This window comes from Aythya fuligula, chromosome 5 (assembly GCF_009819795.1).
Source record: "Aythya fuligula isolate bAytFul2 chromosome 5, bAytFul2.pri, whole genome shotgun sequence".
NCBI classification, from domain to species: Eukaryota; Metazoa; Chordata; class Aves; order Anseriformes; family Anatidae; genus Aythya; species Aythya fuligula.
In genome coordinates, this window is record NC_045563.1 from 21338659 (window position 1) to 21365553 (window position 26895).

General features: G+C 39.5%; 1 protein-coding gene across 1 annotated transcript in view; it reads right to left on the reverse strand.

The window, feature by feature from the left end:
• Nucleotides 1-26895, reverse strand: part of KCNQ1 (potassium voltage-gated channel subfamily Q member 1) — a 342691-nt gene that overhangs the window by 273498 nt on the left and 42298 nt on the right. Inside the window, exon 3 of the mRNA XM_032187958.1 lies at nucleotides 23485-23575. Within this exon, the coding sequence (XP_032043849.1) occupies nucleotides 23485-23575 (91 nt within the window). The remainder of the gene's footprint in view (nucleotides 1-23484; nucleotides 23576-26895) is intronic.

Below are 26895 nucleotides of genomic sequence, written 5' to 3' on the forward strand. Positions count from 1 at the left end.
GAAGAGGGAAGATTACACCCTTACACCCCTTAGAACAGACCGAAGATACATGTAGGTACCAGGCCACAATATCAAGAATTCATTCTTCTTGAAAGCAAAACATAAATGAAGCCAGCATGTATCCAGGCATCAGAATTACAGTTGTACATTATTCCAAATACCAGCTAAAGTGTTAAAAATCCTCTGTGACCATATGTGATATTTCAACCATGTTCATAGCTGGAAAACAACATTAGAATTAGTATTGATTAAGTTAACTGCCTGGCTAGAAAAAAATCACTAAATGGAGAATGAAAACTTGAATGGGGCAAACATACATTTTTTTCCTATTATTAACAGAGAGAAATAGGCACATGCAAAGGAAAATTCATCTCAACTGTCCGAAGCACCTTCAGCTGTAACAAGTGACTCTTTCAGGTGTACCTATCCTTTTCCATTTATCCTTTTCCTTTTTTCCAAGGGAAAGTCCATGTGATTGGTTTATTCTACCTTTTTGGACAGCTAAAATTAGCTGCAAAAATAATAATAAAAAAATAAAAACCCAAAGTCAATAAGTGCTTTGAGTTATTGAATACGGTATTCTCACCCTGAAGCAATGGCATAAACTTCTGAGAGGATGGAAGTTTACTGTCAGTTCTCACTTGAAAGAAATTTATTAGCTGTTTCTATTTTTGGCCTGGTCTCCCTAGGGAGGTCTGTGCGATCACCTCTTCTCCCTCCGGTTTTCCTCTCAGAACTCCTGAACCTACAGCTGATCTGAAGGCCAGGTGTGTCAGAGCATATTTGAACTTCCTGGAAACATTGTGAGAATTTGGGGCCAGGCAGAAATGAAGTACCCTGCCTATGGCCCGAGAGAAAAGATTTCACATTATTCATGACACACTCTCATGATGGTTCTCTAATCTTAACCAACATCCAGCCTCAGGAAAACTTATTGCAAGTTTCAGTTGAAACTTCTATTGAATCCACTAGGCTTCACAAAAACAAAGCAAACCAACCCCAAAACACCCACTCCAAGACCCCAAAGCCCTATCGCATCCTTGGTCCCAGTGCTTGTACAACCACTGGAGTCCCCAGGAACTGATCTGTGTTTTAACTGAAGAAAACACTGGAGCAGAACAGTCTCAAGTGGCCTACACAGCCTCAGTGCTCAGCTGGATAAGGATCTGAGCTACTTGATCACAACTGAAGGATGCTCCTGTTCCCAGCAGGAATTTGGACTGGATCATCCTCAGAAGTCTCTTCCAACCTAAATTTTCCTATTATGGTATCATTTTTCTGTGATTAAGTAGAATTTTTCCTACTGGTTCCTGGAAACTGTGTTTAAAAAGGTAACTAAATGCAAATCACTTTCAGAGAGAAAAAAAAAAAATGAATACAGTGAAACCAAGAGGTTTCTTTTTCACTTCCAAGGGAAGTTCACTTGCCATGAAGCACAAGATGAAGAGGAGAACAGACTACCTCCATGTCCCCTTCTACTACCTGCACGGACTTCTTAGCTTTGCCATGCAGCATTTTCCTGGTTGGGACTGAAGGGGTAGGAAAGAGAAACAGCTTGGGGGGAAAAAAAAAAAAAAAATCTGACACCTAGTTTCAGCAGTTTACTTCCACACAGAGATGCAACTCTTGATTCATCAGAGCATAAGCTTAGCAGAGAAAGCAAACCAATGACACTTCATTCAATAAAGAATAAACTGCGGTATTCCCACTGGGTTCATCATGTCACTTCTTCAATCAACTCTGATTGATTAAACTTCTTTCATTAACTGATTTCAGCTTGTCTGCTTTATTAGCATCTGTATTATCCACCTGGGACCCTAGAACATCTGCTGCGTTTGCCTGCCATGTTCTAGGAAGCTCAGCCCTCCTGTTTACTACAAGCATTTTCTCAGATTTCTGATAAAAGCTTCAGATTCTCCCAATCTTCTCCTAACAACTACAGCAGCTAGCAGCTTTTATTCTCCATTTGATCATTTACTGCAGTCGTCCAGCACAGCTGATAATGCTTCTCATTCCACTAAGCTCACTCAAACAAAAATCACAGGTAGGGCTTCTCACAGGCTGACAGTTCTGCTTATCTTCCATAATGGGGGACGTACAGTTCACACTTATGCCTGGCCAGGCTTTTTCATTTTCTAGTTCCTGAGGGTCACAACAACAGAGTGCAAATATTTACAACCAGGAGTAGGCATTCTTAACAGATGGAAGGTGGAAGAGCGAGCATTTAACTGTGCCCCCCATATTTAGTATGCTGCTCTAGGGCCCCTTACAAGATACTTGCCTGCACACATGCTTACAGAAAAGATATTGTTCACCATGTTCGTTTAGTGGCATATGAAGAATACATAATGATGTCATAATGATGTCATCACGTGCAATTGGAAAGAGAATAATCCCATTCTTCAATTCCCTCCAACGTTCTGAGTGTTACGTAGTCACATAGGATAGTGTGAGCAGATAACTTTTACCCAAGCACCGTATCCTCAGTACATGCTCCACATACTGGGTTTGGAATTTGTTCTGCAAAAGTCAGTAGGGAGTTTTCCTGTATTATACATGAAAATATGATCTTTAATTGATTTCAGTGATGTCAAATAGCTCAAGATTTTTATGTGTTTAAACAGGTTATTTTGGAGGTTTACTTGTAGCTGTACGAACAGTTCAGAATGTTCCTTTTGAGAAGAATTTAGAGTTAATCGACTCAAGATTTGGGGGGAGGGATTGAACTTCCTAGAGTACAAGTCATAGTGTGTTAACAGACAGTGTATCACACCACATTGAGCTCCACTAAGATAAAAGGCTTAGAGATTTCACTGTATAATAAAAAGACCTTGTGTAAGCAAAAGAAATAAATATTTACAAAGAGAAAACTGCCTTTAAATTCCTAAAACCCACCCCACATGGAAGAATCACCATCATATGAGGCAGAAACACCATCACAAGAAAGAAGAGCGGGGGGGGTAGGGGAACGAGTACAAGCAACAGCCCTTCTTAAAAAAAATATTTATCTTAAGAGTCATTAGATAATCTTCCACTTCCAAAACTGCTGAACCAGTCAGTTCTACCCCACGTTCAGCATCAGACTATTAAATGAAGTCAAAAGTTTCTGTGGTTACTCTCAGCTGAAATGAGCTAATTTCCCCAGAGAACGAGCTACACCGACCAGATGTCTTGAGCCACTACTCCCCAAAGGAGCGGAGCAGCCCGAGCAATGCCGCCTCTGTTTCTATGGAGATGGGTTTTCCCATCCACCACACAGCCGGGCGCACGGTGGCTACCAGCTGTTGTCTCGACTCGGGCTCCATCAGGAGAGACTGAGGGAAAAAAAGTGGGAGACGTAGGACGGGGCTTCTCCCAGCCCCAGACCTTATAAACTTTACCCACAGTGGCCAACCTCCACTCTTCGCAGCCGCCGCTTGGGCTCACTGCTGTTGTTTAAGGCTGCCTCTCAGTGCTTCCTCCACTCATTTTACAGGCTCATAACAGGGCTGTGGCAGCACACAATCACTTGGTTTAACGTGTTCAATCACTGCGCTGGCAAAGCAGGTTTCCCCAACGCATGCTTCCAGCCCAACTTTCCCATCTCAATGGTTTTATGAGCTTAAATCTAAATCTCCGATAGTAACCCATTGCAGGTTCCCCACATTATTCTCACTCCATACTTTCAAAGGAAAACTTTGTGGATTAATGACTCCCCGTCCTTCCTGCAAGGCTGGTTAATGCTTCAAATTCCTATTGCTTTTTAACTCCTGTGGAACTTTAATCCGTCTCTGACCATGCTGATGAGCTGCAGAGAAACAACGCTGGCTAGGATTTTCATTCTTGCATTTTCTTTTTGAATGCAGCCAAGTTCAAATGTCTAATTATAACTTTGCAGAGTTAATGATCAATTTAACGAAGGCTTTAGAGTATCTTTGAAGTCATAACAACAAGCCAAAGGGGGGTTTAAAACGTTAACTGCACAGGGAGCCTATGTAGAGAGCTTTCTTAGGATTATCTCTCTCACTTAACAACAAAGTTGAGTCATTTCAGAATACTTCCAGCAACCCCACGGCTTGTTGCCACATAGCACTGAGCTTTACCTAGAGTTTATTTTATAGCTCTGAGCAGCACCAATCATTGCCCTATTAATTCAAGCATGTTTAATTCAATGTCCCTCGACTACTCAGTCATGCCTATTTGTAACTTTTAAGCAACTACAGAAAGGTACAACTTGTCCCATCCACACCCAACAGGCACTAATCACCCAGGTTAGATATACAACGTAAGTAGGGTGTATGTTGAGACAGCTACAAGCAATATTCCCTTAGTTGTATGATATGCAGCTCCTGTTCCTTTTTGCTTAAGGCACGTGTTTTTTCCACTTACTACACAGGCTGAATGTGCCCTCAGATGTATGTAGCTCCTGCTGATGCCAATGAGCTATAAATACACATCCCAGGACATACTCTGACCTGTTTACTTTTTCATCTAACATATGCAGCCACTCATATTTTGTATATACTGCACTCCATTGTAATGCTGAATCAGCACGTCCAGAAATAACAATAAGGGCATGCTCAGCCTGGAGCAGTGCACAGAGAAAGCAGTTGGGCTCCTCCCTGCTTGCTTTTCACAGGAACCCTGCCAGTCAGCATCGCCAGACACATTTTGCAGGGGTTTCTCTTCCAAACAAAGCTGAAGGTGAAAGACATCAACCTGCTGACAAAAGGAGTCAGAGGACAGCAGTTACAGGTGAGCAGACAGCCATTGCTTGTTCCCAAAGTGAGCTGACTGGGAGCTGAAGGGGAAAAAAAACACAACACACTAGGTGATGTCCTCCAACACTTTCCTTTGCAATGCGGCACACAACTGCATGATTTTCCCCTTTAAACTTACAAGTGGGGAAAATTCCCATAGCAAGAACCAAATACAGTCTATAGAACTAGGCACTGCCAAAAGAACATTTTATAGGTTTGACCAACCCATTTAATAGCCACCCTGTGGCTTGCACAAAGTGATGGGACTGCAGTGAAGAATTTCTAGGCACATAGGGGCCCTATAAACAAAGACAACTTGCATACCTTTTTTTCTCCCCGTGCTGCAGTTATAGACCACAATAATTGCATGGTGAAATCTAGGATAAGTATAAGTTGGATAAACTACTTCAGCAAAAATTAATGTTTTCTCCCTAAATTAGCCAGTCCAACCAGATTTCCTTTTAGGGCTCCTGAGAGAGAGAAAGATTACATCTTACTGCTTTCTTTATTTAAACCCAACCTGCTTAGACCTTATCTCTGTGTCCATTTTCCAGTCCATGGTGAGTTTATGCATTACCTCCAGGTACTATTACAGCCTTGCCACAGCAAAGGCTTACAGATGAGTCTAAACTTGAGTCTTTACTTGAGTCTAAAGACCACTTAAGCTCTCATAAAATATAAAGCAATACAGAAAGGAGAGCAGTTTGCATCATGCTAGAAAAGGCTTTCAATGAATACCTGGGTACAACACTGCAGCAAGGATAACATGGAGTTAGCTTCCTTTATTGGGGGTAGTTCACGCACTTTGAAGAACTCTAGTCTTTCTTGATGTGGTCAGGGTACTTGTACTCCACAGAAGTAAAAAATCTCCTCAGTGTATATAAATACCTGAGAAGGATGTAGCCAACCTCTTCTCAGTGGTTTGTGGGGATAGGACAAGGGGCAATGGCTGCAAGTTAGAGCACAGGAAGTTCCGCACTGACATGAGAAAGAACTTCTTCACGGTGAGGGTGACGGAGCATTGGAACAGGCTGCCTAGGGAGGCTGTGGAGTCTCCTTCTCTGGAGATATTCAAGGCCTGTCTGGATGCCTACCTGGGCAGCCTGCTCTGAGGAACCTGCTTTGGCAGGGGGGTTGGACCCGATGATCTTGTGAGGTCCCTTCCAACCCCTACAGTTCTGTGTGATTCTGTGAAAAGGATGATTTTTGTTCTGTTTTTAGAGCATTTTTGCAAGAAAGATCCCATGATGGAAAGGTATTTCAACTTCCGATCACAACCATCCCTATTATTCTTTAAAGCTGTACAACATGTTTTGTACTGGTGTTGCAGTACAACGTGTTTTTTTTTTCTTAAATAAAATACAGCCATAGCCTTTTTTTTTTTTAATTCTCTTTCTATTTTCTTGGATGCTTCCTCATACTTTAAAAGCATAAAAAAAAAGCATTTTGTTTAAAATCAGAAAAAAGAACAGATTCCTTAACTTTCCTGAAGATGCAGGACCCTGAAAATCTGAGGGTGCATCACAAGTCACAGCATTTTTTTTTAATTATTATAGCTACTCAATGGCTACCACTGTATATTGTATCTTGGGACAATGTTTTCATAAGTGTTTCAGTGGCTTAGCAACACATCTTCTAAAATTATGTAAGCACTTGGAGCTAAGTTTGCACACCTGCAAAGCAAGTTAGATTCTTTAAGCCTAAACTATGCCAGAAACATGGTGGTAGTAGGACACCTGCCAGGTGACACCTCTTCACCCGTATCAGGGAGACTCGCCCCCTGGAGCCTTCAAAAACTTGTATTTTATTTCAGAAATGCAACTAGGCATGCACTTGTCCCACCTCCCTTTATGCTCTTAGCTGAAAAACCCATGGCTCCGTCCATAAACCTGTGCAGGAGAGAGGTACTCCTGGAAACCTGCAGTGAACCTAACTGTGGCATCTCAGCCTCAGGCCAGATTACATGCGTGCACACTTGAATCTCGAGTAAAAGCAGCACCTGGGTTCCTGAAAGTAATGAAAAACAAACAAACAAAACTAAAAAAAAGAGCGTTGCAGCACCTGAGTGAGGTAAATGAGTGGATTTTCTGCCAGATTCAACAGCAGGGGTAGAAGCAAGTACATGTCAGCTCTACAGTAGGCCATAAAGTTCTCATCTAGTGCAGCAAATTAACTGACACCAACAGAAGCTTAAAACAATGATCCCAACTGCAACAGCAAAGGAGCCACTGCCGAAGGCTGTCTAGCACCCCTGTTATGGGAACAATGCACCCCAGGGGGAAAGGCAGGTGTGTTTTTGCATTTGTTGATACCAAATTCAACAGACACTATTGACCAAATCATAGACCATGGCTCTAAGTTTTCTTTTTCAATATTTCACTCTCAAATCCTACTTGCCAGTACTGGGCCTTCTAAAAGCAAGTATTGGAACTCTGTACGTTAAGACAGAATCCCCAATGTGCTTATCAAATGGCTGTCACTTTTCACAGATTCAAGTAATAGGGCTGCCTGAGCCACTGCCTCACATTGAGTCGTACGTGCTACAATCCAACATCTTCGTCTAGAAAAAACAAGCTTAACAGGATTGGGAATGTACACAATTTAACTGGCAACACAGAGCAGAGGCACCCAGGGCAAAAGGCAGGGCATGGAAAGAAGCAGGCAGGCTCTATCACCTCACTTCCAAGTAAAGCAGCAACACTCATGTAAATACTGTGCAATACGAACTATCGCGGTGTAAACACAGCATCCTACAGTTCCTTCATTCAGTAGTACATAGCTCCCATTCTGAACACCTGAAAAAACTCAGGGAGAGAGATTCTGATTTTTAGGCATTAAAAGTTTTGTGGCACAATGTATATTCAAAAAGCTGTTACTGTTAGCTTGTCACTTTTTGTGCCAATCTACCAAGTGGTTGGTATCAAGAAAGCCATTGCTTTAAATTTTTGCCTTAAGCAAGCTGCTGAACATGTTTGTGCAATGGCAAAGGTCACTCCCTGTTTAAAATCAGGGGTCATGCCTTTGCCAGAATGAGACGTTGTTTTAAATCACAATCACTGTGGACCCTCCAAGTGGAAAAGAAGGGGTAGGCAACATGTCAGTGTCTCAGAGCCACAAAGAGAGAACAACCCTCAGTATGATGCTTGGAGCTGCGCACACCACACCACTTAATGCTTTTCTCCAGTAGGTTGCAATGCACAGCTGCTCACGGTGGCATAAACACTGCTGAGCTGAAATCACTATCCAAGCCACGTTTGACATACATACGAGAGGTTAGACAACAGCATCGTTTCTCTCAAGTCTGCTCCTTAAATTGATGGCTCGATTATGTAACTAAATGATGTATTTATTGCAAGACATGTGTTTTTACATGCACTTACTAGAAGACATGCACATTACACTACTTTAATCCTTGATTAATCCTACCAATTTCTAAAACACGAGATACGTAGCTTATAAAATCCACCTGTTTTGATTCATCAAATGCCATGCACTACAGCAAGCTAGAAATAAAAGGTGCTATTTAAAATGTTCCATAACAGTACATTTGTCAGCGATACTTGATCAAAGCATTTGCTTTGACTGTGCGCTATTTGTTTAACTACTATTGCTGCTGCTTATTTTAGTCTATACTAAAGAGTTCTGAAGATCATAACCTGGGCAGATGCCAGAAGAATGTAGCTTTTAAACACCACCTTATATTCAAAGAGTGAAATCAAGCTCTAAGAACACAAGTAAGCAAAATTCCATCATGTACACTAACTTTTCCTATGAGTTTTTTTTGTTTTGTTTTGTGTTTTTTTTTTTTAATAAGATTCAGTGGATAAAACAGGATTTAAGTAGTTTTCCTTATAAATATTTCAGAATACAGTAAAGAAATTCATGCATGCCTGTGTTGGTATTGCAAGAGTTATTTAAACACATTTAAGAGTTCTACTTTATTATTTTGATAACCAGAAAATTAAACATTTCACATCAGACTAGACTTTACTGACTTGTGTGGCTGTGTTTTGAGGTCAAATCCATTGGGAGTTATTTTTACCTCTGGTGTGTTTATCTGTTTATCCCATTCGCACACCTCTTTGTGTTCTCTGACTTTATTGCATAACTAATAATTAATTGTAATCGTTTTTCATTTGGTTATGGTCATTGATTTTGACCCACTGCTTAGAACAATATCGTATTACGTGCAGTCTCAATGGTTCTTCACTGTCCTTTCTCAGCTGAGAGGTACGCTAACACAGAAGGCTGCAGAACAAGAATTACATGTGATTTAACAAAGCACACACACAGACAGACTGTTCTGTGCTCACGTACTTAAACTGAAGGACAAAGATTAACATTAACTGCAAATCACCATGTAATAGGAAAAATCTTTTACATGTCTATTGTGTAGAAAGATGCCAGTGTATTTCTTTGCTCTGAATTGTCAGTAATGCTGCTTTGAACCAGACAGCAGGGATACATCTTGAAACCCAAAATTTCACAGAAGGCAACAATTTGATTTCAAATGTGCTAATTATATGTACACACACACACACACACACACACGTATATAGGGAGAGTGCCAAACCTGAATTTTAAATCCTCTGTGTGTATGAATAGGGAATTAACATCTGAAGTTCATCACTTTAAATTACAAATGAAGACTTTGTATATAATAGAGCTTAACGATAGCACCACAGCCATCGATGTCTTGGACTTACAAATATACTTTTGGTTATGGTCCATGTACAGTCATGGTGTAGCTGGAAGGGAGGGAGGGAAGATCAAAGTGAAATGTAGCTGAAAATGCCACTTTTCATCTGTCTTCAAGGACTGTCATGTTTTACACGGTTTTCATTGCAAATAATAAATGTCTCTGACAGTTGAATACATTTTACCAGGTGAATACAGATTTCACAGTGCAGAGACCACTGAATGTTTCAAACCTTTGAAATGTTTCAAACCTTAGAAAGGTGCTCCACATTTCACTTGGTGACAAATGTGCAGGAGACTTCTGGGGTGGCTCCCAGCCTGCAGTCACAGCTACCTGTTCAGACTCCTGAGGGTATTTCTCAAAATCCCTGTTTGACATCAACCCTAACAGCAGCACTAAAGGAAAGGAAATTAAAACAAATATGACCCATGACTCATGAAAGCAGCCACTGAAATCAAGATTTTCATGTAGCTGTTCCAGATCATCCCACTACCAGTGTCCCTCTCCTCTGTGCTCCTATTAATATAACGTTTTGTACAACCCCAGCTTCACACAGAAGAGGACTCCCGGCATTCCAGGAGTCAAAAGCAAATGCACAAATATTTTTGTTTCTTCTAGACAAAAACAAATCTCCTCAAACCAGACTGCTAAGAGCAAAGGCCTTTGCAAACATAATAAATGCCTTCAGCTACTTAAAATACAACGTTTATTTTTACTTCAAAGTTTTTTCTAGACTAAATTACCTTAAAGCAAAAAGTACAAGCAAAATAGTTTGGTCTTTTTTTTCCCTTTTCTTTCACAGCTTCTTAAAATATGCTGGTTGGTCTAGACCTATGCTTCACAGGCTAACATAAATAAGTGCATCTTTCATAAAATTTATTCCACAAACAGGAGCTAGACCACTGGATAGATACAGCAGCTATATTTTAAACATTTTGGCATCCTTTCTCACCACTGTTTCCGTTTCCCTGCACCTTCCTTTTGATCTGGCCCCACCTCAGGAGTCAGTCATCTTCCCTTGGGGGCAAATGCACCAGCACAGCTCAGCACAGCCAGATGTTTTGAGGGAAGTTTCATTCCCTCCCTGCTACTTGCTCAAGAGACTAAAGAGGTACTGCTCCAGGCTGGCTCTGTCAAGTTTTCTGACTTGGGAATTAATACCAAAGAAGCTAATTCACAGAAGAACACAGAGGGAAAGCATATGAGAAAAATCATCCTATTTGTTAGACAGCTCAGACCTCTGGCATTACTCTTAGGAGGTACTTTGCTACCTACAAAGAAGAGATTTGAGGAAGAGTATCCCTCAGTCTAGTTCCTTCTCTGCTTTTTCTCTTCAATGTTTATGTCTCTGCATTATGTTTGGGCTCAAAGCACTGAGGTGCCCTCAAACACAACCAACTTCCAAGCAGCACACATAGCTCATCAAATAGCAGTGATCACAGAAGCACATCCTGAGAAGCTTTCAGAGTGGAAATTTGTGAAATTTTCTCTTGCTCAAGGACAGACTTGCCTGCTTTCCTCCAAGACCTTCCCCAGTTAGGAAAGCACCTAGAGGCACGTTCCCAGAAAAGCCTGTCTGCCATAAAAGTACTAGAGGAGGCGGCCAGCAGGCTGCAAATTTTAAGTTCATTTTAGTATGTTACAGATCTTTTTTTAAGAGCTGTACTTGTCAGGAAGTTTGAGAAGCCACCTACAGACTCTTAGGTTTGTTCTTAATCTTTCCTGCAATTATATCTCACTGTTCTGCAGAAACATTAGCCTCTGTTTTGTAACAAGTGAGAGGAGACCTAAGCACACTGTTTTAGAATTAGCCCCTGAAATCAAAAGCTTTATGTTGATCTCTGAGACATGCTCAAGCATAATCCCACAACCTTCTGCTTTATTATGCGTTTTCTAGCTTTTGAAGACGAAAATGAATTCAGCAGTCTAGTGCGATTTAACAAGTGATACAGTCAAAAAAAAATTCTCTTGGGAAAAGGCCTGTCTGGTGACATCAACAGCACTAGTGACCGACCCCTAGGGAAGTGGGACAGTCATACACAGATGGGAAATAGCTGGGAAGAAACTACATGGAAGCACTGAAACATTAGACCCTACCTAGTGGCTGAAAACTCAAGTGCGAGGTCCAGATGCTAAAGTCTGAATGTGTTAGCATCACTGTTAGGGAACTGATACTAAGTGACAGATAGATTATATTACATAAAGTTCAATTTCTGGCCGCTCACAATGGCTCCTAATTCAAAGACCTGACAAGCTACCAACAATAAATAAATCCGAGTAAAATGCACATTGCTTTGAAACTTTAGCCTTACACACTTTATAGTATACTACATTACAGTATACTCATTTGTAAAAAAGGACTGCTTGATTTTTACTTAATAATACTTTACCAAAGCAACTAAAAATTATTGATTTCCTGTGATATGAACTGAGATGACGGAAAAACTAAGAGATTATAAATAAAAAGCCTTCTTTGTTCTGTATATCACTTCCGCTGTGCTGGTTAGTCAGATGCCTTTGTTTTTCCTTCTAGTCCCATGGCACATGAATGCTATCTTACTGGGAAATAAAACAAAATGAAAAGACAAAAATATTTTCCAAGATTTTACTATTTGTTTTCAGCCTTATATCCAAGACTAAGAGTAAAGAAGAAAACCAGTAGCATTTTTAAAGAATGTCCCAAACCAGTTTAATTTTCATTTTTGTTTTAAAAAGTACACAATACTCATGGTTCTGAAGCCTCTTGGGATAGAGGTCGGGACTAGTATTTTATATAAAAGTGATTAAAAGACATTTTAATTCAAAAAAGCTGACATGCTTCATTAGCAGCCTTTTCCATGCTGACTTTGTTTCAACTTTTAATCAACAATATCTATATGCAGCTCTGGACCCAACAAATGTTTCTGCATTGGCCTGGAGCCACAGAATGCTGTAGGCTGTGGGCAGCCCAGCTCAAGGAAGCCAGAGAACAAAAGGATGTTCCCTGCCACCATGGCAGAGGCACACTAGAGCGGTCTCTGTCTTGCTGTAGATGGCAGGCAAGGGTCACAATGTAAGTAAAAAGTCAAAGCAAGGCACATGCAACTCTGAAAGAAGAGAAGCTCCCAAAGTTTTGACTTCAGCTTTTTGCATGTTTGAATTCCCCATGTTTCGTGAACTGCTTCAGTTGGTAATGATTTAAGTCCAGGTAGGAGAAGGAATGATAGAAAATGTAATTCCATGATGAGTGACAGCTGCAATTCACTCAGGAATTGCAATGCTCAAGAAGTCACTGTTTCGATAGGTGACAGAGCAGAAATGTCAAGAAATATCTGATCATGTACTTCTTTCCTAAACCAAGACACCTCACATTTCTTCTACTGCATCTCGCACCTTTGCACAGAGCTTTTGCTGATTCCCCATCATTTTGCTCCAGCTCTCTAAAGCAATTAGTTTTTGTAAGGGAAAAGGTCTAGCTCAATGTCTCTGTTCAGCATTAAGAAAAAACCTACCTCCTTTAAATGTTAAGAAAAGTATACCTATGAGCAACTTTGTCAATGAGCCATGAAAAATTAGGGCAAAGAAAGAGCTGTTAAAAGGAACAGACAACTCTGACTGAGATAATACTCAGAGATGCTTCTGATGTCCCTTGCTCTCTCTACAATGAACAGTTGCCTAATATTACAACTATTGGTAATGCTCTCATGCATTTCTATGCAATTCTGTGCCCAAAGAGGCAGCAGCACCATCTTCCAGTTCTCATCTGCTTCTTTCCAGTTCACCCTACCAGCCTTGATCTACACATTTGCAGGAAATCTGCAGGAACCATGGTGCTGAGGATTTCTTATATTAAAAGGATATTAAAATCTAGGTCCATGTTGCCTGACAATACTTAACGGAGATTTAAAATCCCAGGGGATTTGTCTGAATTAGCATTTATTCCCTCTTCCTAGCAAAATGCACACAGTAACACTGCGATGAAAAGTGGCCCAAAATACAATACCTTACCCTATGCGTTACAAACACTATTCTCATCATTCCAAATGAATGCTAGTTTCAGATACAAAATCAGAATAGATTAGCAATTTAGATATGGATCAAAGAGTTGTAAGATATCTATGAAGATAAGATTTGGTTTTAGAAAGAGAAACATCTCTCCACATAATCTATGAAACAAATGAACTGTCTGGAACAGTCCCATGTGTCTGAACACTTAGGAACCGGAGTGCAGTCGCTCTCCAAGAAATGGAATCAGCCCTTGAAACAACTCTCCTAATGTACTACTTGAAAACAATTTTCCAGCACTTTAACATGGAGTTTCCTAGTTTTACAAATACCACTACCAAAACAAGAAAATGGATCTTTGCTTACAAACTGTTACTCATTTTGATTACAGCGACAAACCTTGCTCTGCTTTCAGGGCCTGTAAGACCCTAGATCTATTCTCCAACCCTTACCACAATATCACAAATGCACTTACAAGCATGTATCAGAGGAGAGTTTGACACTGGCTTCAGCACAGACAGTATACTGCCCTAATTTTCTTGTATTTTTTCCTTGAGGATGAGATAGCACTTCTGGCTTGGAGCTTGGTGTAAGGAAAGAATTTTTTCTTTACATCCCTTTTAATTCTGCTTTAGAAAAGCATATGGCTTACCAGTTAAATATTTTAATGTTTTACTAATGAGCTGTATCATAACATTCAAAAGTTTTTAAGTATGAAAAGACACCTCGTAATATCTGAAAATTGCAGAAGGATCCAAGTAGCTTTTAATTTGTGTGTGCTAGGAATTTATAAGGCAAGTTGTCATCTCAGGACTAGTCTACACACATATTCAACACTGGTATTCTTGTACAAATGCATGTTCTTTTCAGCTTCTTTTGCCTTTATCAAAATAGCTGTAATAATACCAACCCAAATGTTCTTGTTATTGTATTAACAATAATGATGACATAATAGTACAATTATACCCCATGGGACTAGGCTATATTGACGCACGCAACCACGTGCTCTTAATCACTTAAAAGGCAATAACAGAGATTGAAGATATTACCACACCCAACTCCTCATTAGCGCACCTCTCATCTTGGAGATTGCCACCCACAAAGCTGAACCAGTTGTGGAATTGCTCATTCGCCTTCTTCAATGTGACTAAATTGGTTTTAACCAGCTTTGGTGTTAAACAAAGCTTTCTGGGTCAACTATACAATGCAGCACTATGAACACGAAAGAAGCACAATCCATTTCTAGGCAGAGCAAAACCCCACAGTGGGGCAGCAGTGAAGAAGTCATCTGCTAGCTCTTAAGTTCTTCTGAAGAGACACGCTTCTGAAACCCTACCTACAGCCCTGTCTGTTCTAGCTGAGTTGGAACAAAACAGCTTTTGTTTGTAGATACAGCTGAGCTGCCAATTCAAGTTCAATAACTGGCTCTAGATTACAGTAGACGTGCCTAAACCTATAGGATAAAATTAATTTCAATCAAGTCTGTCACAATCAGCTGTCAGGCTGATATCCTGCTGTCCTGCTACAAAACAGATGCAAAGCAGACATAAAACGCTACTTAACCATTTAGTCAAATCAATAAAAGAAAGGCACTAACAGACCTAAGTATGTGAAAACAGGGCCAAAATCTCAGCTGTCATATTAAAGAAGCTTTCGTAGTGACAGGTCCTAAACTAAGAAATGAGACAAGAAATTTAAAATGTCTTTTCTTCAGTGTTATGACTGCTGAGGCCCATCACAGAACCTGAACACTTGGAGCAGGCCCAAACTGGGACTCTGGTAAGTTTATTCTTTCTCTGCTTCAGTGCTTGGCTGTGCAAGAAGCTATTCATACTTCCTTCCGCTCACCTTTTCACCACTTTGTCTGTTTAGACTGCAAGGTCCATAAGGGTAGAAACTACCTTTTAGAGTGTGTGAGCGCCCTACTAGGTGCTATACTTCATCCTACAGGCAGGGCCCTTTGAATGGACTGTAATGTAAACAACAATAATATCTTTTCTCAGAAGGATAGCACACAAGTCTGCTTGCAAATTTTGTTGCAGATAAAGTTTCCATCACGCTTTTAACTATCAAAAGCTAAGAAATCTTACACTGTAGTTCCACAAACACTTTAAGCCAGCACTGCTGCCAAAAGAAGCAAACTCATCAGGCCAAAAAAAAGGTTAGTTAGAACCCATACGGTTCTCCAAGGCAGCTTACAACATAGCTGCACAAATGCTTGTGTTGGCACAAGGAATGGAGCAGCAGAACCGTTTCTTTGGGTGGCAAGTGCCAGCTTATGCAGGCTGAAACCCACTCTTGAATGTGCAGCCTGAATTCTCCAATGGTTTAATCTCACAGAGCCAAGATATGGTGGAAAAACTACAGGTCACCAATTTTACTTGTAGAACTACTAATGCTCACCTCCCAAGAATGCTGCAAGGTTAAGTATGTTCGTGTTTGTAAGGCATTACAGAAGTAAGATTGGTAAATATTTAATTTTCTCTCCTCCATTTTCCCTTGCCACTAAATATAACTCATTCTGAGCTTCATATACTAAATCAATGGCTTGGAACAGCTCCTAGAAGGTAGGTGTCAAACTCCTTGCCTGCAGGCCAGGTGGAGGCCACTCACCATACACGTTGAATTGTGATTTAAAACTGATCTGCAACATTACAACTGAAACAGCCTCCTTAATATGCTGTACCTGCTCTGCTGCAGGGAGCCATGGAATAGTCAGATTACCTCTAGAGCAGATGTCCTTTCTCATCTTTACACGGGAAATAGCTGCAGAGGGATAAATGACAAGTAAATCAATATATTTTGCAGGCATTCCAGGTGTAAACATATCCCGTCAAGCTGACAGAAACAACAAGTAAGTTTGTGAAAGGCACCTCAATAAGGATGTTAAAGGGATGTTGGAGGGGAAAGAAATTAAATACGAATATATATGTGGAAAACATATGTGGAAACAAGGAATTAAACTAAAAGAAAAACACATAAGCAAAGGGCTGGAGCTCTTTTTCACTCCCCTTCCTGAGTTTCCTAGCTCAGAGCTACATTAAGAGATCATTTGTACTATTTCAGTGCTGCTGTATCTCTTACAAAAGGTGCTGCTGACATTTGCTACCCGAATGGTTAGTGCTGGGACCACAACTAAAAGAAACCACCAGAGCTACTGTGTATCCACAGCTGCCTCTAGGTTTTAGAACCAGTAACTTTTCTCTGTTAAATACTAATTAGGCCCACCTGAAAACTCAAATGCCACATGGATCCATGGACAGCTGCTAGACATTCTCTGTCTACTTCAGCACACATCAGACAGCCCCAATGCCATTAACATAAGGGAAACCATCAAAGTGAGGAAGTACATAGCTTGCTGTCACAGACTGGGTGTGAGAAAAGGCATTTTGTTTATTTTGTGAGTTCTTTGAAGTTCTGCTGTTTCCAAGAGCTACTAACAATTCCTGGCTTCCCATCACCTTGAAAACATGTTGGTATTTGATGGGTTAGGTGGAAATACCTGATGCTAGCAATACACCAAGGTAGAGGTCCCTGATATGAACATTTGGCATTTCTGGGCAGTGCAGAAGCTCTAGGACATCTGTCCTGGTGTTGGGTGCCTAGAAACTCTGCGCAAGACAAGCCTTGTAGAGCTGATGCTTCAGTCTGCATGATTTTTTATATTTTTTTTCTATCAAAATAAAAGTAAATTAGATAAAAATAAATTTAAAACATTAAATGTGTGATAAACACCACCTGCAGTTCCATAAATCAAACTCTTGTGCTTCCTAGGTTATCCCTAAATACAAGCAGATACTATTCATGAAACCTTTCCTAATACGCCCTGATCCCGTTAATATTTATGCACACAGGAAGCTCCACTGAAGTCATTATGACTACTCATATACACAGAGTTAAACATACTGCATAATTGCAAGTCTTGAGCCATAAAAACTTCACTTATAAATGTAGGACCTAATTTGGTTGCCTATACCCATATACTTTAAAAAAAAAACACAGCAGCATAGAGTCCTGACCTTTTTTTTTTTCCCCTCCTAAAAACATGGAATAAACTCTCAGGTGGGTGGAGCTGCCAGATGCTCTACTCAATATGAATGCAATCCAGCTAGAGATATTTTTCCTAGTTGCTGCTAAAAATAGAAGTATGTTTTGATGCTTTTCTAAGTATAGCTATATGAAGAAATAATACAGAGATTCCTGTACCTTCTTGTTCCTTTTCTGTAGACAGAGTCATGTATTTGCCACTTCTTTCATGGCTGAGGCAAGTTTCTAACAGAACATCCATTTATGCCTTCTCCTTCCAGTACCAGTCAGTGGTCAACACAAGGATGTGCCTTCCTACTAAACTCGCAAGTTGAGAACAAAGTTTTTAGAAAAGGAACTCACATAAGCTTGCTTTAGCAGCAGCTAAGAAAAAGAAAGTTATGAGGTAGTCCAGTTGCTTTTGGTTTTTTGAGCCAGTTAATTGAAACCACATAATCCAACACTGCAAAATAAAATTCTTAATCCATTCCATTTGTTTAAGTTGTTTTCTCTCTTCCAGCTCTGGGAATCTCCTTTCTCACAAGACATTGGTACACGCTGCTGTTCTGCACTACAATTACACCACACCTGCAGAGTTTGTTCCAGTTTTGCCTACTGAGGACCACTTAAAGCAATTCAAGAGCCACCAGCCAGGGACAGCTGGCAAACTCAAACCTGCCTCAGTAGTCTATCATATGTAATCAATTGCTAATAGAACTTCAGACTCATCCCATTATTCACTAGCTAATTCCCCCAGGGAAAACAAGGCAGCAAGCTTCGACTTTGAATCACGAAGCTAGTTTTGCCCCTCTCCCTCCCTCCCAACTTTCCCCTCCCTCTGCATCAGTTCACTACACTGTTTCAGCTTTTCAGCTTGATATCCGTTATGTTATGTCAGCTGTTACATTACGCTTAAAACAATAGACTCCAGCTGGCTGAGGTCAGATGTGAAAACAAGGACCTAACAAAGCCATAGACCCTCCAGTTATACTGAAATTGAGATACACGCTGAATGTAGCACTTAATGACAAACTACTTTCCAGACATTTGGGCAAGGCATAAAGGAAACACCTGTCACTGCAAACATTACACACTAATCCAGATAAATCCTAAATTTAAAAATCTTTCTTTTCACTGCTTGGCTCTACTATGCACCAGTATTTCATAGTTCTACTTTTTTCCCCAAGATGGAATTTGCATTCATCTGTTTGTTTACTAAACTATTAAGTAGCAAAAAAATGTACAAATTTGAGCAAAAAGTTTATTGTGTTTCTTCTAGAGTTACCAAGCAAACGTTCTGAGCTTGACGTGGATTTACACCCCAGAAAAGCTTCAAACTTTAACCCTGAAGTAGAAAGCTTGACAAAAGCAAGCAAAATTTAAAGTTAATAAAACATGCATTTTTATTAATTTTTTAGTGATTCTTAGACACGCATGTCTTTGAACAGATTTTATTGGAGTGTAGTTGTACTAAAAAAAATAAACAAAACCTGGCCATACTACTTGCGAGAATAAACTCAAGCTCTTGAGGAACAGGTGAACTCTGGAACATGCATGTCCCTATCTTTCAACATACTACACACAACATAAAAGCAGTGTTTTTTTGAAGACTCTCAGGCTACTGCAATTTGTGTATGAAAAGCTAAGGAGGGTTACTCAGAGCAAAAGGATAATTTGGCACTGTGTTCATTTCAGATATTGGCCAATACCCTCATGCTGTCAGCAAGGGATATCACCATGTCGGATCATGTAGGCCACCAGGTAGCCAGCAGACAGCACCAATCCATCACCACTGGTTTGTGCTGGCCTGCAATCTGTCACTAGCTCCCCAGCAAGCTTGAAGAAGGTCACACTTACCAGAGCCTGTGTTCAGAGACTGAGACCCAGTTAATGCTTGGTGCTTTGTAGTCATGTTATCCCAAAGTGTTAGGCAGAGAAATGTCAAATTTTGATTCCTTTGCTTACAGTGACTTAGTTGCAGACTTTATTTTAAATGACTGTGTTCAGATACAGCACCAGCAAACTCCAGGTGCAGAAGGCCAAGAAAAGGTTTCTTGCTTGTTTGTTTTACATAGTTCTTACAACAGGCAGAAATGGAAGTAACCAATTCTCTGCATCCAAACCTATCTTTATCAAATCCAAGCTCCATTGTAGCAGACTAAAATTAGAATCCAAGCCTGGCACATTTTGAACCTGCTAGAAGAAATATATGCAAGATATGTAGATGTGTTTTCTTCTCTATAAATCACTGGTTATTTGTACCATATAAATCTAAAAATAAATTTCGATGGTAACTACAGAGAGCCAAACAATTTTTTTCCCCACTGAAAAGGAAACACCTAGGATGATGGCAAGAGCCTATCTGGAAGCACATAAGCATACTGGAAATCTTTCGGTGTGCTTAGAAGTTTAGTATCTGTTTCTTTCTCCTTCGTGCAAATGTGCGTCCAATTCATTTCACTGAAAGCTTTAATTGTTCTCACATTTTCCTTACAGCCATCCGGATGATGAGAAATCAGGCCAAACAACATGAACTTTGTGGTTGTAGCCACAAAGTGGTGAGAGTTGTCTCTGGCGGCAACATTTACACAGCCCTTCTCTTCAACCTCTCTCTCCCCCAGGAGAATTATTTTTGTTTATTGCTCATATAAAATTCCCCAAACCCATGTGAAAAACCATCCTTTTATTAATAGTTCACTTCTTCCAAAAGGATATTTTTACCTACTTCAGGACATCATCCAATGTCTGAATTCAGCTACCCCAAATGGGGCACAGCATGGTCCAATGCTGCCCTCTACAGATTTTAAAGGAAAACTATACTTCCCCTCTACAATTGACTCGCAGTACATCTAAAAGAAAAAAAAAATGCTCATCTTTCCTTTACTGGTCTTAGCATATTTTCCTTACATATTACCTCTTCATTCCTTCCTGACATTATTGTTCAACTGCTCAGTACTCAGCTACACTAAACAATAAGAAGGGGTTTGGCCTTATTTGTTTGCTTTTAAACCCATTTCATTAAATTGGTTCAGCTGCCACTAACACTATCTTCTTTCCACTTTACAAGCATCTGATTTGGATCCCTCAGACTTTTTCAGGATGGATGTAAAGCACGGCTTAAACTGAGAGCTTTCTCATCCAGAGCTGCTCTTCACAGAGACTGCATCAGTCGGTAGATGCAGCCTGTAATGCCTATTACCTGGGCATCCTTTACGGGCATTACTTTCATTCAATTTTTCAAAAATAATGAAAATAAGAACAACTATTAATGTCCAGATTACAAGCCTTGGCCTTCTCAAACCACAAAGATAATCAGAAGGTAAACGCTGGGACCATTTTGATCCATTTGTTCTTTGTGAAGCCTACCTTCAGACTCAAAAGCTGTAAGTATGTTTCCCTTCCTTTCTCACGGGGTGCATAAAACACCAGCAAATCATATTCAAACAAAAGCTTATATTAAAGCAAGAAATAAAATATAGATATATTGTAGGCCTCAGTTCTGTGCCACTCTCTCTCAGCTGTAGGAATTATTTCAAAGCTAATAAGACAAATATCAACCACAAAAAAATAATTTCTGTTTTTCTTTACTGAAGGCCTTTTGAATGTTTAAAAACTGTTTAACCTCTTCACTAAGAAGTACTCTAAAGCAGAAAAGGAACTCAGAAAACAAAAAGCTGGAAAGAGCTTATACTTTCATCATAAAAACATACTGTTACTTTTTTTTTTTTGTTGGAATCAATATTGAAATGAGATTCCTACAAGAAAATAGCTTTTTCAGGCACACTAAATATCCCTTGGTTCAGCAGAATATTTAATCCCCTTGGATCAGGCACTTGGATTTTCTTAGATCATGCTGAGATAACAGCATTCTGCTGTGTTCTGGCACCATAAAATCCTTGCTTATGAAAATAAAAGAAAAATATGGCCTCTCTGGGAACATACATCTCAGAATTACTTTTTTCCATAGTTTAAATATTGTAGTCTCAAAATCAATTTTTACAGAGATATACCACATTCTCTTTATGAGTCATGGCAAAAGCTCTCCCGCACCACTCTTTTAAATGGGCCAAGTGTACATATACCCTCCAAAATGATGATCCTTTCAGAGTCTTGGCTCAGACGCCAGCTCACGCTGGGCAAGTGCCAACGAGTAACTGTAGTCAAACCCCTCCAACAGCACCATCTAGTGAAAAAAAGATAAAATAAACACATGCAAATTTAAACAGTTTTCACTGCATTCTGGAAGCTAACAAAAGGCCAATTCTCTCCTAATCTCCCATTACAACTGCATTTAGGTATAGCTTTCATCAAGGCTCTTTGCCCTGTGAAGTGTGGTGACAAGTAGAGAAAGATTCAACAGCTAATTGTAAGCTTTTTGTCTAAAATTGGAACACCAATGGGAACACCAACTTAACACTGGAAAAATAAACAAGGGTAAGTTTGCAGTTCTCTTATTGTTATGAAAAATAGATCCAATTTAAAATACTTAAAATTATTGGTAACATATCTTCAATTTCCTGCTTTGGTAGTGGGAGATGATATTGCAATATTTTAATAATAAACAGCTCCAGAACAAAAAAGAGCCAATATATACATATAATCTCGGCAACCCTTTTAGCCCTTGTTTTCATATAATTATAGTATCTTGTGTGACTATGTCTCTGAAGCACAAAAACCTTGAAATAAGAACGGTATAGGAAATTTTACTAGGTAGAAGCTAATAGAAACCAGATTCTGACATTTTTATTTTGTTTTGCAAGGTGCCACAACTTCTTTGAAAGTCCCACCAAGACAGGATAGAGCAGAGAGCATGTTGGCCCATCTACTGCTTTGAATCAGTGGATCACTGGCAATCATCTTAAGTTTCTTGAAAATCACCACAGTTTAGGAAAAGAATATCTATATGTGCCAACACTAAATAAACATACAACAGCTGAATTTCCAAGAAACTATAACAGTAGGATTTCATCTTAAAAATTCACTGTAGTTTTTAAGTGATATAGAACAGGAACATTGATTCATACTCCTTAGAAAGTAAATATACATGTGTATATATATATATATACACACACACAGTACCTGCTATGAACACACAAAATGAGTGCTGTGATTTTGCTCATGAAATCATGTGAAAAGGCCATGTTGCCACTAGAAGTTATTTCACTCAAACAACACAATGTTTCAACTAAAATATTATGATACATTACAAAGATGAGTGTCTCATTGAGATTTCATCACAGGTGAAATTAATCAGAGAAATTAGCAAAAGTATCCACAACTACTACTTAGGGTTAAAAAAAGCCCTTTAAAAAGTACAAAAAGAAAATGGCACGTCACAGAACAAATAAGGTACTGGTTGAAGAAATACAAAGAAATCAAGGATTTATCAGGGGGACCTCACTTACCGCTGAGGTACAACAAATTAAACAGTTTTTTGTGCTTAAAATCATGTCTGACAGATTTCATAACTAAGGTTCTCAAATGAAGACTAAATTGGCAGCACAGAAATACTCTTGGAACATTTCTTGATATGTACCTGCTGCAGCACTGATGAAACAAAGAAAAGGTAACTAAGTTTTCTCTACCGAAGAAAAAGGGTATTGGACAGGTAGAACATGTTGTCTTAACTACAAAGTCAATAAAAACATACCAGTTACGCATTTGTGAAAGAAAGCTGGATCAGAGTTTTGCTAAAAGAAAGGAATTGCAATTATTATTTTTCTCTCCCTATGTTCAGGTACCTAGTCTTTGGCATGGCTGAATGATGGATTACCCTGATCAGTACAAGAGATTCAAGCTTAATTAGAAAAACCTTGCACGCTGGACACAATACAGACAACCTCAGTATAGACCATATATATGGTAAAAGTGGGGTTTTGTACTATTATGACTTTTGGTGTTTTTGGGACTCATTGGGGGAAAAAACAAAACTTTATGGCAAGTAAACCATAAAAAACATTGCTTTTAATGTGTAAATTCTGATCTCCTGAAGAAATACTGCAAGAACAAACATGCATCAGTCACGTTAATACATACCATCCAAAATAATGTCCCCGTAGCAAGAGCTGCATACTGTTCAATTGTCGAAAGCACACTGAAGATAAGGCATATCAGCACAATAAGGAAACTGTAAAAAAGAAATTTATATTTATATAAATATAAATAACAATAAATGTGTAATGAGTCTAATAAAAATCTAGGAGGACAAATATTTATTCTATCACTAATTATCTGTACACACAGAAGTAACATGGATATTACATTATCTTAAACACAGCTAGTAAACTGGGTGCTCCTGCTTCTCTTACATAACCTCTCTCTCTTCAGACAGTTTTTGGGTTGAAAATTATCAAATTAAAACTGTACAACAGACTTATTTACCTACCTCTGAGACTTGTCCAACCCCAGATAACAGCATTCCTTGTCTGTAACTGTTTTAACAGCTTCTATGGCTGAATCACACACCTGCCCACCAATTGTTTCAAATATTTGCCTTTTGCTGTTGCAAATTCTATCAAACTGCAAAAACAAATCCCAGCTAAGCCAGAGCTTAATATGCTCTGCCCACACTACCTTGTACAACAACCATTTCCCTAAAAGCCCCAGGTAAACAAAGTCTGATATTCAGCATTTGAAACATAACTTGGGGTTGATTCAAATTTTAAAATAAAATTTCAAAACAACCATCACAGAAAGAGAAAGGGAATAGGAAAGTTCATTCCCCTGCCCAAGCAACTCCCTCTGCACCAATCCTTTGCATTTGACAGAAGCATGCTGCAAAAAAAAAAAACCAGTAACTAAATTATCTGCCCCTTACAGACCTCCGAAATGATTATCAGCTAGGTTTTATCTCAGCCAACCGACTCCCAAAAGAGAAATGACAATGAATAAATCTGAATACATGAGGTATATACCAAAACAGGACATTAGTAACTGAAAATTGTCATGGCCCAGCTGAAGTCATGTGGAGCCTTAACCTTCTTTCACAGAAACAAGAATTTAATTGGGTGAACCTTTTGAAAGGCTAAGCACTCAAGAAAGCAAAAATGTGATATTATAATGTGACTGACATAAAATAGATTCTCCAATGCCTGCATCAAAATGCAGCACACACAAGTGCAGTGTAGGCATATACAAAGGATATTGTGAACGCATTATGAAATTGTGAAGCAGCAGCTTGTAAGTAATTGGGTACAAAACTCAAACCAGTAAGTGGTGATAATAAGCTGAAGTTAATAGGATAAAAATACCACATATATAAATACACATAAGAGAATTTACCTTTTCATAGGCAAAGTATAAATATGTAGCTGTCTCTGATTTATCTCAAAAGCCTTCTTGCTTGAGCTTGTATCTCTAACTTTTACTCCTCTTAATAGAAACGAGGTGTACCCATGAGGCAGGAGAGCACAAGGATGAGCCAAATGTTTGAAACATACCACTTTTTGCCCAAGTGTCCAGCTGTTCCACCTATAAGACTTCCTCAGTCACTGGAACATGTGATATGAACATGGATATGAGTGGGTTCAGTTAAGGCAGAGGTAGCTGAGGGTCTCTGGACAGAATCTGACATTCCCAGAAGTACTCAGTCACTTCGAGCTAAGTGACATACGCTGTTGCTTGGAGCAGTAACAATTAATATTTAGCATATTCATTAATATTAGTGTGCATGTTAAACGTGTAACTAGGCCAATGCATTGTACCACAAGAGGGCACCAAAGCCAAGACTTTATCTTCGTACTTCACTGCAACTACAGAGAATCTAGCAAGGACTAAAAGTGAAAGCTTGTGTGCTTAATTAACAAGGTAAACCGAAGGAGGAATTGTTTGCCTTTTTTTTTTTTTCCCTTGTTGCTACTAAGGGAAGCGAAGGCTGACAACAGAACTTCACCAAGTCAGCATGCTATGTATTTTAAGGGGTTTCATTCACATGGATCTGTTTCAGTCTTTTTTCTTTCTTTCCTCTCCTTTTTTTTTTTTTTTTTTTATTTTTTTTTTATTTTTTTCTTTTTTTCCTCTTTTCTCCAGAAAAACTCCTGAAATGTATTACTGTGCGCTTTCCAGGATGACAGCACAAGAGACCTTCACGCCAAATATTTGAGGTCAGATATCGCTTCTTTGGCATTAGGGAAGATGGCAACACATCTACTACCACCCCCAAAGAGAACTAGCAAACCAGTCTGGCCCATTCCTCGTAGACTCTGTTCCATGGCTGGAAGAGTACAATGATGGAATCATCATCCAGACAGCACTCTACAGGTTCAAAACCCTGTAAAAAAATTGTTAACACCTTAATCTCTACAAACCCCATGGATTAGCTCCCTATTCGGGATAGGTGTTACACTTAACATACATGCAAAGGGAAAACCACACACCACTTCTGACAAGTTTGTTACTATTCCTGTATAATTCCAAGGAATGAAATATTCAGCAGTACTTAAGTGAATGGGCTGCTCTTATTGTGAACTTTTAATATGAAGACCCTTTCCAGCTGGTCAGTGGACCCTGAAGGGGTCACAATGGATATCCCATTCTCATCATGCATTGGAACGGGCTGCCCAGGGAAGTGGTTCAGTCACCTTCCCTGGAGGTCTTCAAAAGACGTTTAGATGTAGAGCTTAGGGATATGGTTCAGTGGAGGACTTGTTAGTGTTAGGTCAGAGGTTGGACTCTGATCTTGGAGGTCTCTTCCAACCTAGATAATTCTGTGATTACCTTATTTTGGATTTGGTATAGAAAGGACACAGCAATACTGATGCAACTTTCTTCTGTTCATGAGATTTAGATACAAGAATTTAGGCCTGAATTTTTAGACCTCCTCTACATCCTTCAGCAAGATCTGAAGGAAACACCTATGAAGAGGAAGAGGTAGGCTGCAGTGTAAGCGATGATTTGACAAACTTTGGGGCTAGAATTTAAGACACAAGAAAACAAAGCAACTGCCATTAAAACAAACAAATGAGAAAAGGAACAGCTCAGATTTCACTAACAGTCCTCTGCCCCAATTGACACAGCTGCAGGTTCTCATCGTGACAATAAAAAAGCACATTATCCTTTTGGGCACACAATACTTCTTATGAATGCATGCATACATACCCATGCAGATTAAACAAGAGAATCACAAAGCTGGTAAAGTTTTAAGAAATATGAGAGTAGAGGTTCTTTGCACAATATCCCTCCGAACCTCCTGTGCATACCTGCTAGGATTTAGCACACAGCTCTGTGCTTTCCACCTCCCTCCCCACAGCCCTGCCCTGCTGCAGCAGCCACCTGCCATCCATCACCCCTGCACCATTCCACGTCATCTCTCATGCTTTTTTAGTTCCAGTGCTGGTGGCTTCCTCTTCCACTTCTGAACTACAAAAAGGGAGCGAGGCACTAGGAAAAGGGGAAAACTTTGCCACCTTTTCATTTATTTTAAACAGCTACCTTCCCTCTCCTCAGTGA